General features: G+C 40.9%; 2 protein-coding genes and 1 long non-coding RNA gene across 5 annotated transcripts in view; 1 reads left to right on the top strand and 2 right to left on the bottom strand.

Annotated features, from left to right (window-relative positions):
- Positions 1-11,518, bottom strand: part of LOC109473324 (Golgi apparatus protein 1-like) — a 61,561-nt gene extending 50,043 nt beyond the window's left edge. Inside the window, exons 1-4 of the mRNA XM_019773194.1 lie at positions 11,392-11,518; positions 8,640-8,726; positions 5,682-6,006; positions 3,505-3,927 (exon numbers count right to left, since the gene is read on the bottom strand). Of these exons, the coding sequence (XP_019628753.1) occupies positions 3,505-3,927; positions 5,682-6,006; positions 8,640-8,719 (828 nt within the window). The 5' untranslated portion in view covers positions 8,720-8,726; positions 11,392-11,518. The remainder of the gene's footprint in view (positions 1-3,504; positions 3,928-5,681; positions 6,007-8,639; positions 8,727-11,391) is intronic.
- Positions 11,519-12,851: 1,333 nt separating this feature from the next.
- LOC109473950 lies at positions 12,852-15,584 on the bottom strand. Its single transcript, XR_002140456.1, has 4 exons — positions 15,570-15,584; positions 14,859-14,984; positions 14,428-14,572; positions 12,852-14,156 (listed from the first exon to the last, which is right to left on the bottom strand). It is a non-coding gene; the product is annotated as an uncharacterized LOC109473950 (long non-coding RNA).
- On the top strand, positions 15,073-18,231 carry LOC109473949 (putative aldolase class 2 protein CC_1201). 3 transcript variants are annotated; one of them, XM_019774133.1, is made up of 6 exons: positions 15,073-15,219; positions 15,887-16,016; positions 16,650-16,839; positions 17,053-17,215; positions 17,383-17,627; positions 17,880-18,231. In XM_019774133.1, the coding sequence occupies exons 2-6, from the start codon at positions 15,901-15,903 to the stop codon at positions 18,045-18,047; spliced, it is 882 nt and encodes a 293-aa protein (XP_019629692.1). In that variant the 5' UTR covers positions 15,073-15,219; positions 15,887-15,900; the 3' UTR covers positions 18,048-18,231. The 3 variants fall into 3 exon arrangements, with proteins under 3 accessions (XP_019629692.1, XP_019629694.1, XP_019629693.1); XM_019774135.1 differs by lacking the exon at positions 15,073-15,219 and adding an exon at positions 15,234-15,414 and having other exon boundaries at positions 17,880-18,122; XM_019774134.1 differs by lacking the exon at positions 15,073-15,219 and adding an exon at positions 15,689-15,762 and having other exon boundaries at positions 17,880-18,122.
- The last annotated feature ends 1,436 nt before the right edge of the window (positions 18,232-19,667 follow it).

The following is a 19,667-nucleotide window of genomic DNA, read 5'->3' on the forward strand; positions in this document are numbered from 1 at the left end:
ACCGTCCGACGGGAAAAATACCGTCAATTGACGGTAAAACGGGCGCTGGCTAAAGCCCTGGTTGAATGTCACGAGGTTTGTAAGCTTAGATGTTGGGGACAAAGCCATAGAAGAGATTTTGAATAAAATTATATATATATTATATATTAACGTTACTTATAATTTAAGTTAAAATGTACTTTTGTGTCTCATTTTTTTATTCTGTTAAAAAGACTCTTAAAAGAGAGAAAACAGGTTATAAACTGTTATATACTTGATTTTTGTAATGTTTTAAACTTAAAGAGTTGAAATATAGAAGTGCATGTTCTCTCATTATATACAATGTTGATGAGAACTAGAACCATTTATATAACTTAGGTAAATTGAAATGCTAGGATGGGGAAAATGCTAGAATGCATTGCACTACGGTACGTTCCACCACCATATACTCCTCAACCATCCACCAGTTCGTAAAAACTGTAAGCCTGTAAGCGGCGAAAATGGTTAGCTTTTGCAGAAGCACTTGTTTACTATGTCATATGTTGTTTGTATTGTATGATCTTTGTATGAACCCTGGAAGACTAGCCAGTTTTGGCTAAAGGGTATCGTAATAAAGGAATAAAGGAAAGGAATACATGTACATCTCCTTGAAGCCTATATTCACTTCCTTCAATCTAGCCTTTCCAGATGGTGGGTGCTGCTTACTTTCTAAAAGCCCTTAAATCTACTTAGGATTCAGAAGCACTGCATGCAATATGTTTTCACTTTTTCAATTTCCAAGCCTGAGTAATCATGAAGACCAGTGGCATTATCTGCCACATAAAAGGCAATGTTTAAAAGCCTGGCCACTGTGGCTAGGAGACTATAAAGATAAAGGATATTACATGGCAGCCACAGTTATTTCTACCCATGAAGCGCTCATGTGACAGGTGGCTGCAATGTGTGACTAAACCTTCTATGTAAGATGTTGCGCATCACATGATGCCCATACAATATTTCTTAGATGTTCTTAGAAATGACCACAACAGCATCCTGAGGAATGTAGAAATGGCTTTTCACAGGCTAGAGTTGCTGCCTGGGAATTTTGCTCAGATAGCTTGTACCGTAAAGTGGTATGGTGGTATTGGATCATTTTCTGCAAGGACTAAAATATGCATGTACTTTATGATATACATACACTTGATTCAAATGATGCCTATTGTATATCCTTTTTATGATCTTGTAATACTGTATCGGGACAGAAATCCTCAACCTAAGTGCAGTCATGTATAATTTACCACATCCTGCATTTGAAAACTAGGTACATTGTATCTGAAATCAGGCCTGGAAACATTCAAAGATGGACTTTGTGACCTACAAAAAAAACATCTACAGACAGCAAGTTATAAAAACAAACAAACAAACAAAGACCAACATCTGCAGACTCAAAAAAATGGTTTTGATCCAGTTTACTTTTACACTAATATCTATGAATAATAGGATGTTGCAGTCCCATACATAATAGTGAACCTATTTTTAGTGCCATATTGCCTTACTACAATGCTTCTTCCAAGTGACGGACTTAAAGAATTAACTAATTTTTGCTCACTTATTGTTGATAACAAAAATCCAACAGATGGAACAAAATGCTGCTCAATGGATGGGACTACTGATACGTCCCCATAGATTTCTGTAGATGGTTATCAGACTAATTAGCAACCAGAGGTTCACATCAGCAGTCATTTTGTATTGAGCATTAGAATGCCAGGATCGATCCTTAGTGAACCCTACACCAAATATGTCAACAAAATGGAGGAGCCAAAGTGAAAAATCTATACCTCCTCCAAGGCATGATTGCAGCATCTATAGATTCCTTGCCATCGATGAAAATCTCATCAACACCAGGGGAACATCATCTGAATTGCCACACAAGAAAGTTGATGGTCCGATTGTAAAAGAAGCCATAAAGCAATGATTGCCTTTATGTGGGGTATAATTTGGATAAACAGGTTTTCCAATACCATAAACTGTGCCAGAAACGGTTTCCTAGAAAACGAGGGGTTAGACTATATCTTCATGGGTCCAATAGCCAATATCCAATGACAGACACTTCAAATGAGTCATACGGCTTTCAATCCAATTATCAATTTGTATTAATGACAATGTCAGTAACATATTAGAATTAAATGACAATGTCATTAACATAACAGAAAGGCATTAAGGTGTTGCTCACTACAGAAAGATATTATTCTTATGACCAATATCCTTATGGTTGCTGTTTTTAACATTTTTGTTGCAAGCTTGGCAGTTTTCTTGTGATCCTTCCATGCATTCTTATTTACAGTAGTAACTACCAATACAAGAAACAAAAGTCCATAAACATTTAAATGTTAAACTTTAAAGTTTAAGTACCCAGTACAGTGCAGAGCTGGTACAGGTTAAGAGTATGTAGATATCAAGAACACCAGTCCTGCAGAACTACAATTTCCCTACATTAACCTGCACATACAGGTTGTATTTATTCTGACTCTGAGCCCTGGTCTTAAAATCCCTTAGTCGACTACATGTAGCTCTTGAATATATCTACATGTATCTACAGTGTCTTGCACACCAGTTCTTGCCCAAAAGACCATCTGCTACCAAACGTACATTGGTAGCTGTTGTGCCAAATTCCCAGACAAGGTTAGGGGTGGCCAAATGATCAACTACATGCCGACCTTGAACTTAAAGCTGAGGAGCACAGTAAATCCCCTGTAGTGGCTCTAAAGGTAACCCTCTTAAGCTTGCAACTGCCTGTAGGATGGGCACTGACAACCTGTGACAACCTGCCTGATATGCAAAACATTCCGTGGCAATCTTCATTTTCCCGGGGTCTGACATTTTTACACTAACAGTTTGCTGGGATCAATTGGAGAAAGGCTGATTAAGACTGATGTACCGGAGGATCACTTGTGGAAAACCTTTGTCTGATCTTAACACTAATGACCAGAATAAATCAGTTTCTCTACCTCAGCTGCATATTGATTAGTATCAGCCTCAGTGATACTCAGCCATACTGCAGTCCTTACAAGTGCATGAGCAGATAACACAATACAAGATGCTTAGACAAGGATACATATAAGATTTCAGATGAATATTTTGTGTATCAGTGTATGTTTGACTTATACAATGATGAACATGTAATGTAATTCAAGAAAAGTCCACATGTTGTTGGTTATGCTTTTTAAGCCTGTAAAGATCGTTTGAAACTTACTGTATTGACCTTGACAGTGTTGCTTTAATACCAAACCATAATGATATGCTAACAAGCATCTTCTGTTATCTGAGCTTTAGGATAAAGCTACCCAAAATGTTTTATGTGCATTATGGCACTGTCATGTGTCTTAAACTTTAAAGGATGGTCTGTTCTTGATATGCCTGTATGTAAGAGTTGTCCAATCATACCAGGGACTAACATAAATACACATATATCAAATATAATACACGTACAGCCACAACAAAACTCACTGGTTACAACCTTATAGGTAACAAGGTATATGTACTAACCGGTCGGTCGTTCTGTAAGCAGTCCAGAATGGCGAAGTTGTTTGTCCTGACGTTGTGTGCACAGAGTCGCTGGACGTCCTCCTGACAGGCCACGTTGTCTGCGATCCTCATGTGTCCCTTCCCGCCGGACCGCTGGTTGGCTGCTGCGGGTGCCGCTAACTTCTGCGGGATTCCGTCCAACTTCACCTTCATCTGCGGGTCGTTCTGAGCCCTGAGCGGAATCCTGGGCACCTCCGGCAGCCTTCCCTCATTCTTCACATCCTGGACCTTTTGGACAAGTTTTTTGTTTCGCTTCATTATGTCAGCAACCTTTCCGGGAAGGGGCTGGAGGTCTGGTTGACCTTGATCTCTAAAATCTTCTCCCCCATCACCCAGACCACCACCAGCAAACCCACCAACACCACCAACATCCAAGTTATTTCCCTGATGGGAAACATGAAAGCCACCATTAGCTGAGATGACATTTACACCTTAATAGTAATCATAAAGCTACAAGAATATAGAGCAACACATAGAAGGAAATGCAGCCCAAGACCGCCACTGATTTAATGGCATGCAAAAGTTTAGCCTGGGTACCATCCTGGTTAGTTTATGTCTGCTTGACTGTTGGAATGGACATAACTAACCAAGAGGGTACCAGGCTAGCAAAAGCTGTTGCTCTCTACAAACATGTATGACTGTATCAAATACAAAATTTAGAATTACGACACTGCAATGTATAACCTAAAATGTCGATCCTTAAAAAAGCCAGACATCATCAGGCCAGACAAATGTAAAAACTGAGACTTCTTGTCATTACGTTACTGCAAAGGGACAAAGATAAGCTATTGTAGTTCTTGAACTTATTAGGCTGACGCTGTGGGAATGTATTCGTTTTCATGAAGAGGATAACATCCCTTACTGTCCTGTACGTCATGCATGCATACAAAGTGAAACATAATGCATGCTCCTATGTGGAGGGATGGATGTTTTGTGAAAAAAAGAAAAAAAATCCAAACATACAGAAATCACAAATGGATCTAAACCTTTTTCATCAGTTTGCCAAGGGCAGACTATATTTTCATATAGGCGTCAAAAAGTGATTTCATTTGTCTGGCCCTATGGGGTATTACGTAAATTGGATTGGTATTACAAAAACAGACATAATGTGTTATGTGACCTCTCCTTCCCCATGATTTGATCATATCTGTTTTCGTAATACCAATCCAATCATGGAAGTACAGATAAACTTGAATATTACAAACATCTTCTAAGGACGAAAATTTGTGTTAAGAAGCAAAGGAAGGGGCTGTGTTAGTATGTTAGTTAGCATTGAGGACAAGAAAACATGATTTGTAAAGTGCACATCTGCAAAACTGTTAGGTCACATTCCAGACACATGTAATCACAAACACTTATGTAACACAAACCATTTGTGTGAAAGTCTACTCCAACCAACAAAACACTCTGGATAACAGTCAAGTCACAAAATGTACATGCATGAAAGTAAACTAGTCCTCAAACAGAGATTCATTTTCTCTGACAGGATTTCTTCTGGACTCAACTACAGAAGACCCTTAGCTCAGTAGATTTTCTCAGTCAATGTCAGTTTGTAAGCTTGTTTAAGTGCTGGTCTGCTGGTGTAGAAATTGAACATAAAGTCTGGCCACAGCTGATATCATAAGAACTCCTACCCAGCAGGGTTACACAGTAAGTGCATGAAGTATGCCCTAGTCAGGTGTTATCTCAGCACCTTTCACCTACATGCAGGTCTACAACATGGTTTAACCTTCTCCCTGTGGCATGTACTTGCATGCACTGGTACAAAAATCAGCAGGGAGAGTGGTAATGAGAAACCAGTACTGTGTAGCCAGATACATGTATGCTGTTAGGCAGTGGATAGACCTTGCAAGTACCAATTTTCAAATGGCAAAGAAGCAGCTGCTGATTTCAGAGTTAAGTGCTGTACAGTTTATATCTCTGTGCAATGTGCAAAGCATGTCATAATCATACAACTTTGACAGAACGGATTACAAATACATAGTTTATACATACACAAGCGTATGTGCGCGCACAGACACACACACACACATATACAGACTGGAAGGTGTTAGTATGTCTGTATGTTTATCCTTAATTCCCAAAGAAGGTGCTATTAAGAGAAACAGATATTACTAGTACTGCATGGTTTTCCTTGCCTGTTGATTGATACTCTGAACCTGTCCAAGTTGAGCATTTTGTTGGCCAGCATTGTTTAGAGGGACAATCATGTTTGGTGGATTGGCAGCAGCAAAATTTTTGCTGCACAGGTACATTTGGTTGGATGGGTGCATTTGGCTGGTTGGGAATCTTTGGCTGCGCTGCAGCATTCTGCTGTAACATTTGCTGGGGAACGGCATTATATGCCTGGACCCGTGGGACCTGGGCTTGCTGCCCCTGTAGAGCCTGCTGTCCCTGTACTGGTAACTGTCCCTGTTGCTGCTGTACTGGTTGTTGCTGGACTGGCACATTTTGAGGTGGTATCTGAAATACGTTACATACAAACAGCATTTTATAACATCCTATACTAACGTTCTATCATGACTACAATGTATTGATTGCTACATATTGTACATGGTCATTAATATTGCCTGTTCTCTGAGTTCTCTGAGAAATGACAGTGATTTACATGGAGAGGATACCGCTATCAAATGATACATTTTTTTTTCATAAAATTGAATGGGTTAGTTGTGTAACTCAATGATTCATGCCAGGCCATAGCTCTGGAGACCTTGACTGGATCCAAATGTGGCTGCTGTGACCACAACTGAGCCAAACCACATACTAGTAATAGCATGTACAGGCTCTACTCAAGTATAATCCCACCCTTACCAGTACAGAAACAGTAAACAGCTAGGGAGCTGGGGGTAAAAGGGCATCTCCAATATCCTCCTTTTCAATCAAGGTTACAGTAGTACAGGGCTTTAGCCAGCGCCCGTTTTACCGTCAATTGACGGTAATTTGTCCCGTGTGACGGTAAAAATTTTAGTCCTTACCGTCAACATTGACGGTCAAAAATCGTGGGTAAAGACATAGAAAAAATCTAGCGAATTTGAATGAGCCACGGCGCGGCGTCTTTTCCAATCGCGCGGCGTCTTTTCCAAACGCACGGCGGCGGGAAACCTGATTTCAAGGACCGTGCCGACGTCTGTTGACTCGGTTCTATTGTTCAATGTTGCTGTCTGTTAAAACAACATGTGCTAACGGCCACATAAGAATAAAATAAAACAATGGCTCGACTCAGACACACGCTGCTAACTGTACATGACAATACGATAAATAAACATGTGACAACGAACAAAGAAATATCAAACGTTTTGAAAATGTACTGTACTTGAATAATCATACTATCGCAAGAAAACGGAGATTGATCCACACAAATTTATTTAATCTAAAACTTTGTCAGACCTCCTTCGCGCGAAGACTTGAGCGGATCGCTGACACGCGAGTTTTTGCCGGCCACGTAACTCCCTCCGCGGCAAAATCCCCTATGCCGTAGCGAAATCGCGTCTCAGCGCTTCCCCAAGTCAACTCCATGGCCGCTAAAGTCCGCAAAGGAGCTGTAACTTCCTCATTTCGGTTGAGAAGCGAAGCTGAGAAGTAAAATCATGTACATGTCGGCCATTTTGTTTGCTACCCGAAGTCTTCCGAACGCTCTAAATAAGGAAATCGTCGGAGATCTGAGCCACATCGCCCGCTGTCGTTCAGCGCTCGGGGTCGGCTCGGTGGAAATCGGAGGCTGTGACGTCATGAGTAGGTTCATTTGCGCATGGCGAAGCTGGCTGGGGAAGCCGCGCGGCTTGAATCGCGGCGGGATTTGAGCGGATCAAAACAAAGGGAATAGCGGATTGTTCATTGCGTGTTGTCTCCTTGTGAGAACTGTAGATTTTTTTTCATAGATTGTGTAGTTTTTTTTTTTTATTCTGCAATCTTGACGGGTATTCAGAACACCGAATGCATTAAGTGTGCGGGAGGGTGTGATGTCGATCACCGGATCGTGAAAGACATTCTTTAAAAGTAATCATTGACGGATTTTTTTTCCGCGTTGACGGTATTTTTTTTCGCGAATTGGGTTGACCTGGGGTTGACGGTAAAAAATTTCGAGCTGGCTAAAGCCCTGCAGTAGTACATGTATCATTTTTCACAGCTTGACAACACTTCTTTGTTCTGTAGTGCCTGATTTAATTTACCAGATTGGTCAAGTTCATTGTATCTGCATACAGTACTTGTATATGTTTGAAAGAAAACACTTCAACAGTGATTTAACTTTTGTAGGCTAGCACAAGCTTTGCAAGGTTTAAACATTCAATGACAGGATCTAGATTTGGGCTCCTTAGGGCACATGCATGTACACATTGACGTTTAACCTATATGTAAATGAACATGCCTAGTAAGTATTATCTATACTTCAAAATCATATTGGTTCACTCTCAACTGTCCATGATGTATAATTGTGACATGATGGCACACAGTGGCTATTAAAAATTTAGAAAGAGTGTTAGAAATTGTGACGTCACAGTGTTCCTTGAGGTGAAAGTTTTCCAGTTGAGTTGGCTTGACACAGTAATGAGGTCATAACTACCTGGTGATGACGTGGCACAGGTGACAATGCACATGTACATTAATAACTACAGACTATGAATGTAGACAGCTACAGTTACAGATGGCTGGGAGGTTTACTGGTGATATGTTATTGAGGAAGGTCTAAATCATCCCAAATATACAACTTCAAAGCCTGAAATGGGCAGACCACAATGAAAGCTGTTAGTTTACAGCTAGCTTTAGTGTATTGTAAATGTAATGGTTACAACAATGAAGCTACACAAATGGCGTGAGAAACATATTGGTACAGTACTTAGTATCCTGCAAATGGAAAGTACACGTGTGAGTATAGATGAGGCTCTGTTTCTCACTGACGATGTCAGGGGGACCAGGAAGCTATGTTTGTGTGATGGGACAAAGTTAGTAATTAGAACAAATATGTAGTTTAACTTCATATTGCAGGAACCTGGTGGTGAATGTGTGAACAAGGATGGTTACTTGGTATGCAACAATACATAAAAGCGGTATATGATGTGACAAGAATTGGGATTCAAACATGGTACAGGCTGACGAACCCTTGCCTGCCACTGCTGCAATGGTGCCGCCTTCCGACGTGACTTCTGTGCTGCTCCTGGCTGGTTCCAACTCCCCACATGCAGTTTCTGTATATTGTCAAGTACACAATCATTCACCAAGTTAGAGTAACTAATAATGGTAAAGTATATGACATGCATGTAAAAACTGCATAGCTGGGAGTCATTCATGAACAAAAATTGTCGTTTAAGATAAATTCACCTGATGATGAACATTACATGTAGTAGTAGGAATGATTACCTATGTGACTCTTCCTGGCTAATTTCGGTATCATGATAACAGACAGAATAGCACCAGATTCAAAATACTGGTGATTGGTCAGTAGACAGTATGATAAACATAACATGGCTTTAACCTTCCTTCTGCGGCCTAACCCTGCAACCAATAGACAATTAATTACCAGGGTGCTACTTCAGTGTGCTAAGGGTTAAGACCAGTATAAATAGTCAAATATTTGATATTGCCACGTGCCTTCACCAGTACCATGAAGGAATCTGACAGATAGAAACATGCACACCCCTTTGAGAACATACCACCATTACACATGGTGTTGACTATAGGCTAGACATAATGCTTGCCAAGTCACATGATGTACTGCCTGTCAGAACTCAGTCTAAACATTTTGTAGGCTATGTATGTGTGGGGCTAGTGCTAGCACCCAAATACATGTAATGTGTTTACATTGGGTGGAACTGGGACCCCTCTGCAGCATACTTGTACACATGCTGTACATGTATTTATGTCTTCCCCAAAGGATGATCCAATACATCCAAGCAGGAAATAATGGGTACAAAATAGACCCACCAGCTGTGAATTGACTTCCACAGTGAACTGAGGGCATTAGGTTACTGAGAACCTTCTGACATCTGTGTCTTTGGGACATGGTAGGTTTAACACACACTCGTGTCAAGAACTGCTTGTTTGAACTAGAATATATTTGTATTGACTTCTGTCTTCTCTGTTTATGAAGACCAGTAAGGCCAGATGAATTTCATTTTGTTAAATACCCCTTGATTGCTTGAGTCTGCTGCTACCTCTACTTCTGTTATACAAATGTAACAATGTATTTGCTTGTGTTGCTTTGAATACATCTTGAATGACAAAGAAAAAGGCTGTTAATATTTTAAAGTAGGTGCAGGGCTTGAAATACCACCTGCATATGCAGGTTAGTGTTGGTAAAATTGAAACTGTACAGGTATTTCTGACGTCTACCTGTACCTAACCTGCATCAGTCCATGTACTGGGTTTATTTTATTTTATACATGTGAATTTTTATTTGCAGCATTGACTATATTATCATTATCTAGTATGAAGTATAAGAATAATGGCAATGGTTTTTGAACAGTATTTAGAATGAGCCACACTGGTACACCTAAAATTTGCCTGTTGCAGATAATTTTCAATGTTACTTGTACCAGTGCAGGTAAGTAGAAAAAATATTTCAAGCCCTGAGGTATGTTTACATAAGAAAAGGAGAGGTGCAAGAATTCCACCTGTCAATAAAAAATCCTGTAATACATGTACGGTGCAAAGTCTGCTTTTGTGAGACGGACAAGATGTTCCTGCCAGTAGTTTGGAGTCAGTAGCTTCACTATAACAAATGTATTAATGGAAACAAATAGAAAAGTCAGTGTGATACAAAATGTAGTTCTGCCTGACCATTCTGTCAGTTCTTGGCAGCCTGCCAGCACAAACCAGAATAAAAGTAGTTAGCAGTTAGAGTTGGTATCGTTTGGAATGGAATAAGATTTTTATAAAGCCACGTCTTGGCTCAAAAATACAAATGTGTGTCATTTTGGATTACAGTTTATAGTACAGACTTTGACAAAGTAAACAAATTTCGGATAACGATTCCTCCACACTGAGGGTTACGTCTGGACATTCATGCATTTCTAATATCATTTACATGGTGTAATCTAAGAGCAATTTGTGATACTACTGTATAATCTCAAAGGTTGATCTCTGTAGATATTTGACATCTTGACCTGAAAATGGAAGAGTGCATCCCAGACTGGTCCTGGATTATGTTGATTAGATATAAGCTTGACCCTTGATCCCTGGTACTATGAAGTCCGATAACGTACAAATGGAGGATTATGTTGTGAAATTATCATGCAAATATGACACCACAAAAACAGGGTGGGATTCCACCTGTGATACACTAGAGCAACATTTTCTTTGATTGACATCTGCAAGGTGAAAATGTGAAATATGTCAAACAACAAACCAGCGGTTGTGTGGCTAGAGCATGTAGTCAAAATACAGTACTCGTAAGGGATAAACAGTCACTCAAATCGGCGACATCGTCTCATGTGACAAAAGTGTTCAGATTTCCTTTACACGCGTTCCTGCTGGTTGCCTACAAAAATAATTTACATTTACAAACGCATGTACACGAACACTCGAGCTTGGCGTAGGCATGATCACGTTTTGAGACTAAACAGTGCCCAGTAATCCTGGCGTTGTTGGAGTATTATCCAATTTGTTTTAAGGCGGTAGCGCGGCGGTAGCCTGGGAGGAAGGAAGAACTTTTTGTTGTGAGAATACTTGACCCGAGCAAGCCCAGCGATCACAAGGCCACTGCCCCAGACGACGTGCCTGCACAGCCGATGACATGGCACTGGCCAGACGTACGCCCTCCCGCTACACTTTCACGGCGATTCGTGGACAACATGGAGGTACTGAGAAGCGGTATTTTTTTCATCGTGACAAACAAAGCAGCACTGAACTTACTTGTTCGCCCTCCTGCACAGTCAGCCCTGCTAGCAACAGGAGGAAGACAGAATTGACGGCGACAGCCGACAAGACACGTCGCACGGACGCCATCTTGGAACGAGATGCGGAGGGAGACATAGAAACTCACCTTCCGGTGATTAGGATGTCATTAGCATTTGTGCTGTCGGATCCTTAGCTTCCCAGTCTCACAAATCAATAACATATTTTCTATAATCTGTGTAATTTTTCTAAGTTCATGTCTTTATTTTACGTCAACTACGGATTATGATAAATCGAACTTTATCGTATCTGCGGACTTATATATGTGTGATTAGGCCCCATTTCCGGTGTTGGAACAGGTGGAAAATCAGTGGTTAACAGAGCAATAAAAGTTAGTTTTTAAGTTGGGTATGCGCGACAATCAAACGTAGTTTTGAAAACGTTTTCTGGAGTAAATACGGAAAATTTTCGCCTTTTTAAAATACAATCAAGGAGCTTTAAATCCGTATTTTAAATCCTCCAAACCTCAAAATCTAACTTAAGGTGACATTGTAATGGTTAGAGTTAGAGCCTGTCACTATCAGGGGTATAAACAAGGACATTATATCTTTTGTATCTTATCTTTGGTAATGAGAATTTTGGGGGAAATGTGAATACTGAACAGATAGATACCATGTACAATTAATTGCGTTGATTAATGCCCCATTTTTTGTCAATCAAAAATTATTCCACTCCAGTTTTCAGATCATTGCACAATATTCTGGAATGTTCACAATTTCACATTTTCAACAAATTTGATTCTTAAGTTTCCAATTATTTTCTGTATTTCCATCAAATTCACATAAATGTCTCATTTATGCACCTATTATCATAAAGTATTGGAGCGTCTCAAATTTAATTAACAATATGTTGATATTTCACTCCAAAGGGAAAATTCATTTTGCTTTTTTATAATCATCATCATCATCGTCGCTGCTCTCAACTGTCGACAGTGCAGGTCAACACTGCTTTCCACTGTCCTCAGTCCAGCTCTTGCTTTATGCAGGATTTTGAATTGCCATTCCTCCATTTCTGAATTCTGGCTATGGTAAAAATGATTTGAAGCTGTGTTCAGGACCTTCATATAATGACATGTAAGCTACAGATCTAGACAGGCACATGTCTATTTCAATTCTGTTCCCTTATCAGTGTGAAGTCTGTGCCTCACTAGCACAAAAAGCACCTACCAACATGCATTGCTATGATCTTTTATTACAATACACAAAGCAAGAGACTTGGCATATGATATCCCTCCCTATCACTTTTTGTTGCCCTAGTGAATTGTAGACTCCCATTTATGACGGTATGAGTGCACACTCACTCTAAGTGGTAAAGATCCACAGGTTACGGTAATGCCCCGGCACATGCTTTATATCTAATTAGCAGCCCATGGGGCAATCACCTGCTTGCTCTATTGGGGCAATATCAATAATTCAACATGATTTTCTAGACCATTTTATTGACATTCCCAGATACACATAATCCTTACATCATTGCAAGTGGTTGATGGAATGGTGGGCATATGGTGTATGGCTTTGTAGATGAGACAGAATGATTCTTATATTTCCAACTGAAACCTAATACACTTTTGGGCTTTTAAAACATGTATCTTTTGTCAAATGACTACTAGTAAAGGTCTATAACACAGCAATTGTTTGAGGAATGTAACACAGCATTAGAAAAATATCCATTCCAAAGCACATGTACCTTTATGTGGGATCCTATTATTAGTCTAATTTTTAGACAACAATACTGAAGATGTACAAACACATATAGAATATTGCCTGTAGTGGCATCTTTAGTTCATGGTTCCAATAAAACTAGGCAAGCTCAGCCACAGAAAAACGGCTAAGACAGTAAATAGGTAGACAATTTTTTGCGTAATACAATGTGGCACTTAAACTTGGCACGTGTTGTAGCATTATGAATTATTGATAAGGGCTAGCGATTAAGTGATCTTCCCAATTTATCACAATTGGTGCATTCTCCATGTCTGTTGCTGTAACAGTCCAGTGTTGGTACATTGTTACTCATCATATAGGTAGAAAAAGGCCTGATACTCCAATTTATTATAAATTATCATCTTGTTAGTCCTCTTTCAGGCTGAATGTGGAGAAAATGTTTGTATGGGAAATGAGCAAGCCCCCATTCCACCCCCAAAATGCATCTATTACACCGTTTTGAAAACCAAGACCATGCCAGTTGCAGTACAACCTTAGTCCAAAAGGAGGTGCTGCTGAATTGCCATGATGTAGAGCCAGAAGTGTCTACTTACTACTTCATGTATTTCATCACAGGCTAACAATTAAAATAGTTTAAATAAACACCACAAAGTCAAATTCAGGAGGAAGTTCTATTTTAGTGGCTATCCACTCTCAACAATTGTTCAAATCTTTCACTTTGTGAAAACTGTAGCTACATTCTTTAATAATAAGCTTGAAAAACTTAGATGGTGGCTCCAATGCACACTGAGAGTTCCACAGACTTGCCATTCAAAGTTTCACTGTCAGATCAGCCCAATCCACAGGATGACAATGATATGTTGGACCTGGCAGTAAGTGCGGAATACAGAGTAAAGTTTTATCTACTGTATGCCCCCTCCTCTGTTACTCCGTAATTCATCCAAGTTCTTCTCTTCCACGCCCCTCATCCGGGCCTTGCTGCGAAGAATCTCCAGCCGATTCTTGTCAACATGCTTTTTCACAAGAATGAAGGACACGATTGCTGTAGGCATAATTGTCACCCTGAAATAAGAAAAGCATTGATCAGCATTGAAAGGAGGCTTACTATCAGCCTTTTAGTATGTCGGCACTCAAGACATGATCATTGAAACATGTGTACATTTCTGTTTCATCAGCTCAAAGCTAAGTTAATGTCCTTGCTAAGACACAAGCAATGATTGATATTAATTTTATAAACTAGTAAACAAATAATATTTGATTTTTTTAAGTTAGTAAACAAAATTGTTGTTTTTACTGTTTTGTGCCTGATAAGAGGAGGAAAATCTAACCCTACCAGCCAAGAATGATTTTTCCTGTGGGACCGAGTCTTCTTATTGAAGCCACGGGGTTGAACATCATGAAAAGTGTTTCTGTAAGGAGGACTGCACTGCAGTCACAATCTGGTACCTCCTGCTGAATGGACCATCAAGAACTGCAGGCTAAATGAAAAGAAAATATTATGCACATACATGAAATAAGCAAGTGCAGCAATGATGAGTCAAATATCTCGTGTTCATCTCTATCTCTGTATTCAATATAGTTGGGATAGGACAAAATTATATGATTCTATAGAATGCCATGCCCTGCCGCCCCCCTCCCACTCTGACTACAGACATCACAGGACGTATTAAATAAATGGAAAGTCTTGATAGCAACGGACTTGCCGAAAAATACACGCAGTTAAAAAGAATTCAAGCAATGAACACGACATATATAGGTACGTACAAACAGTCACGAATGCAGACAAAATTGGTGCCTGATGAAGGGGTCATTCACTGTTGCTTGTTGACACTGAGGACCGTGCACAGCAGCGACTTCTGTTGGGATTGTCTAGAATTGCAGTTGTCGCCTCTGACAGGACGTGTGTCGAATCATGCGGGTCGAACAACAATACATCAATGAGAGCGGAGGGAAAGGTTAGAGTGCAGAAAGGGGTGAAGGTGAAGTCCTTATCCCTGGGAGGTTTCAGTACAACCCAGTGCCTGTAGTTCTTACTGGTTTGTCTGCTTTGTGCTGACTAGGCATACATTTCCGGGGTGAGCAGGAGGTCACCTGCAACAAACTGACACGCAGGACAATCGCACAGGTAACGGTAACATGGGTAATGCTAACGTTAACGTACGTAGATACTGATCAAAGGTCACTGGTTTTGTTTTATGTCAAACTCACTCTAGAGTAGATGATGAACGGCTGCATGGCAATGCACGTGAGGTGAATAAGGTACTGGTAATACAGTTAAAAAGAAAAGCCATTAAACCCGTTTAATACCTTACAGTACCAGGTGAGTTAACGTTACTTGTGATCCCTTCACGATGGTGACACTGTTACAGGGACCATATATAATGTCTTTAACACCTTTCGTGATACAGTATATCACATGCTACAAAAGCACATCAACATATTTGCTATTCTATAGCTTTGCGCTGAGTCACTCACCCGGCATGTCAACAACCATTCTCCCGAGGGCGACAGAGGTTTTTCCGCGGCGTATTAATTAAATAGCCTTAGAATGCAGGGCTAGTGTCTTTTGCCGTCAGGATAGCTCTGCCGTGGGAGAATGATCAACAACTTATTGTCACGCGAAGCTTTGTTTTTTTGTGAGAGGCAACAGTCACGGAAGAGTTGAGCAGTAGGTGCTCGGTGATAGTATTGCAATTCTTGTACACGTGTGTGTGTATAACGTTGTTATAACGTTACAATTGTTCTTTAAAATTCATGAAACCTTTGATTCTTGGCCTCGTCACTTTCTGCAGGTACATTTACGCCCATGTCTGTGGTGACCATGCTGTGCAGGAGCGCAGGGCTGCTGAAATGGACCAGACCACTCATCACCAGGGTGGGCACTCGGGGTGTGGGGAGCACTTCTACAGCTCAGCAAGCAGAGTATGTATTGTGGTCACTCTCATGCCATTTAATTTATTGTATATTCTTGCAATTAAATATCCCAGTTTTCATATGATAGTCTCAGGCTAAGTGAATAAATAAATAATATATCAAGGAGGTTGGGCCAATGTAGTTTTGCATGAATTTAGAATCAACATTGCATTACATTGCTTTGCCAATCAAAGTGATTTTAGCTGTTGTAATGAATCATTTTGTGTTACATGTACACCATTTTGACATACATTGTACGTTGTATTATCTCAGACTCTGCCCTTTGGGCAAAAAAACTATGTCACTCATTTGCAAACAAACAGGTGGTTGGAGGGAAGATAAACATGTGGACTCATGGTCTACCTTTCTGCCTGCCTGTCTGTCTGTCTGAGTGTTTACTATCATTTACAGAGTACAGAGGAAGCAGGGGCACAAAACCCTTAACAGTGAGTCAAGGAAGAACACAACCCTGTTAAGTACTGGGGATTTAATTGTTCTACACATTAAAAAATTATCATATGATATGCACATATTATCTCTGCAAAGTGGAAAAACCCTGTGTTGAACTGGGACTCCTATCCTTTTCACAAAACAAATCGATCAAGCTCCAATAGTCCTAACATTTTGTAATTTCATCTGTAGTGAGGACATCTTGAGAAATGCTCAGAAGCAGAACCTGCAAACCAGAATTGACCTGGCGACCTCCTACCGAGCCATGGAGTACTACAACCTGCACATGGGCGTGTGTAACCACCTGACAGCCCTGTGTCCAGCTGCCAGTGGGGAGGGGACCGTCATGCTACTGGTGCCACATGGAACACACTGGAGCCAGGTACTAGTATTAGACCCACATGTTGTACATCATCATCTATCAGACAAGTGTAAAATGTAGTCTTTTGAGGGATTAAACAATCTTTGGTTGATAGGCAGGCCAAGGTCAGTTACATGTACATGAAATTGATGCATCCATAAAGTGAATAAAAATGATTTATGGATCAGGGAAATCTTAATTTGTCCAGTGTTTATTCATCTGTCGTCTCCCCAGGTGACAGCCAGCTGCCTCCTTGGCCTGAATGAGAAGGGAGAGGTTGTGGAAGGCAAAGGCAGAGCAGAGACAAGTGCTGCTGAGATTCACATGGCTGTCTACGACGCCAGAGATGACATCAAATCTGTCATGCACACCCACGCTCCTTATCTAACGGCTCTGGGTAAGGTCAAAGACTCTTTACCCTGACACCTATTAAACAATGTGGTACAATTCTTCTGTTACCTTCATTTCTGCACAAGAGACAAGTTAAATAAAAAAATGTTTGTATGCTAGGCTCATGTGTCATAACTCAGATGTTGTACTGCACTTCTGAATGTTTCTCTGCAGGAGCACTGAAAGATTGCACACTTCGTATGATACACCAGGACTCCATGCGCTTTTACAACAACGTTGCGTACGACACAGAGTATGATGGGTTTGCCACCACGGGAGAGGAGGGACCACGCATCGCCTCCAAACTTGGAGACAAAATTTCCCTGATCCTGGGGAACCATGGTGTGCTGACTGTGGGACCAACAGTGGCCGTGGCATTCGACCACATGTATTACATGGAGAGGGTGGCCATGTACCAGGTGACTTACTTGCATAATTGTTTTGAAGAGACTCATACTAACCTTACATTATACATGTCTTGCTCTTTTCTTAAAACATGATCAGAAGGTCCTTACCTTTGGGTTATCTTCTTTTTCTTGAGTCACCACTGCTACACTCCTCCCCTCCAATACTCTGCACATGCCCTTCCTCTAGTACTATGTACATCCAATAAATCTACAACAAGATTTTAAGGCTCATAGCCTGACCCTCTTCTCCTCTTCTTCCTGCAGATGCTAGCCATGCAGACAGGTGGGGAGCTGCAGGAGATCAAGCCGCAGGTGGCAGCCAGATGGAGCCTGATGCAGGAGGGACAGCCGTTCATCCTGCCCTATGCTGAGACACACCTCCAGGGCTTTAAAAACATGTATGCCAAAAAAAGTCCTGAGGTTCTGCTGTAGAGATCATGACATAACACTGTATGTAGCTGTCAGCTGAGCTTTAATGGTCCTATTGTACTATCATAGCTAGTCTTAAAGCCCCTCTGGAACATGCATTACTATTATTTTGCATTGGAAAAGGCTTGAATATTCTAGGTACAGACACTGAGTTTTGTATCAGTTGTGCAATAATCAAGAGTGGCTACAAAGACAATTAAGTTACACAGAAGTTTGTATAATACAATGTATTATAAAGACAATAATTGTATAATCACGTTTCGTGGACTTTTCCATTTAAATTGTGAGATTGTGTGAAATATGTTACTTGTGTGACAAGTAGAAAAAAATCTTGTACTGGTTTTAATGAATAAGGTGACCAAAAAGGTGATAGCACTAATAGATGTAGCCTGGTATCCAATCTTACGTGATTGGGGGTATTGGGGTGTTCAGGCAGGTTGTGTCTTCGGGGGCTCTAATACATTGTAGCTTCCCCCGCCCAGTGCAACAGACCGTCCCGGTAGGGGAGTTACGCTAATAAGAGACAGTATGCTTGGGGATTTGGTTTCCCCCAACATGTTCGTGGAGGGCTAATCAATCTCTCGTGAAATACACACCGGGAAACCTATGTGAAGCGGGCGGGACAGAGCTCTTTCGACCACGATCAGACTGGATACCAGGCAGGCTATAATAGATGAAGAATGTCAGAACCGTCTGAAAATTACCAGGTATATTTTAAGTGCTTTAAATGTCGAGCGTGTCAGTCAACAACTGCAATAAACTGTCCCTTGCTATTTCTCACGATTGTCTCAAGGCTACTACTTTTGTTGTAATAAAAAATAAGAACAATGGTTCAGTGGGGCGTATGTTCAAAAATACAATGTACCAGTCGTTACACAAAATGTACTCGGAAAGGGTTAGTTGAGTACAATTGGCACAACAGAGGACGCTAAAATAAACGTGTTGTTGCCGAGATTACTGGCGTATTATTATTCGGCAAGGGTCCTTCGTAAGCATTATATTCCTATCTATCGATCTACTTTGTCCAGACAAGGTTTTCAGGTTATGACTGTCTCTCGTGATTCATTATCTCTTGAAAGGTTTATTGCTTCAGAAATATGACGCCAAACCCTAAGTTTTACCAGGTGTCACAAGACCTCCTCTAGGAAAATGGTGTTAAAGAGGCCTTCTCAAGAATGACGTAACACCCACCGGACGCTGTGATGTGCACACTGCAGGGGGCTATGCCGCATGCTACGTGTTGGCGCAGACTTTACCAACTCATTCCCAAATTTCATAATCTCCAAGCAGATCTTTTGGTGGGGGTAAGACAGTGTCGCAAGGGTACCGAAGTAACGGGTTCCTCACTGGCCGCCCAGTGCGGAACTCACGGGGAAAGTGGCGTCGACACTCGGGGCCCTGTGTGGAAGAAAGCCCCGCACTGGAATTCTAGTGCAGAAACGGCTTTGTTCCAGTGCTGAAACACCATCAGGACTGGAATTCCAGAGCTGAATCTTGACTCGGCACTCGTTTTCCGCCGACAAATCCGTGGACGACCCAGGAATATAGCGGAACGGGGAGCTTGGAACATCGATCGTCTATAGCATGTTTAGATAAGAATATTGACGAGTGGAAATAAAGTTA

This window comes from Branchiostoma belcheri, unplaced genomic scaffold (assembly GCF_001625305.1).
Source record: "Branchiostoma belcheri isolate BF01 breed outbred unplaced genomic scaffold, Haploidv18h27 scaffold3, whole genome shotgun sequence".
In the NCBI taxonomy this organism is placed as follows: Eukaryota; Metazoa; Chordata; class Leptocardii; order Amphioxiformes; family Branchiostomatidae; genus Branchiostoma; species Branchiostoma belcheri.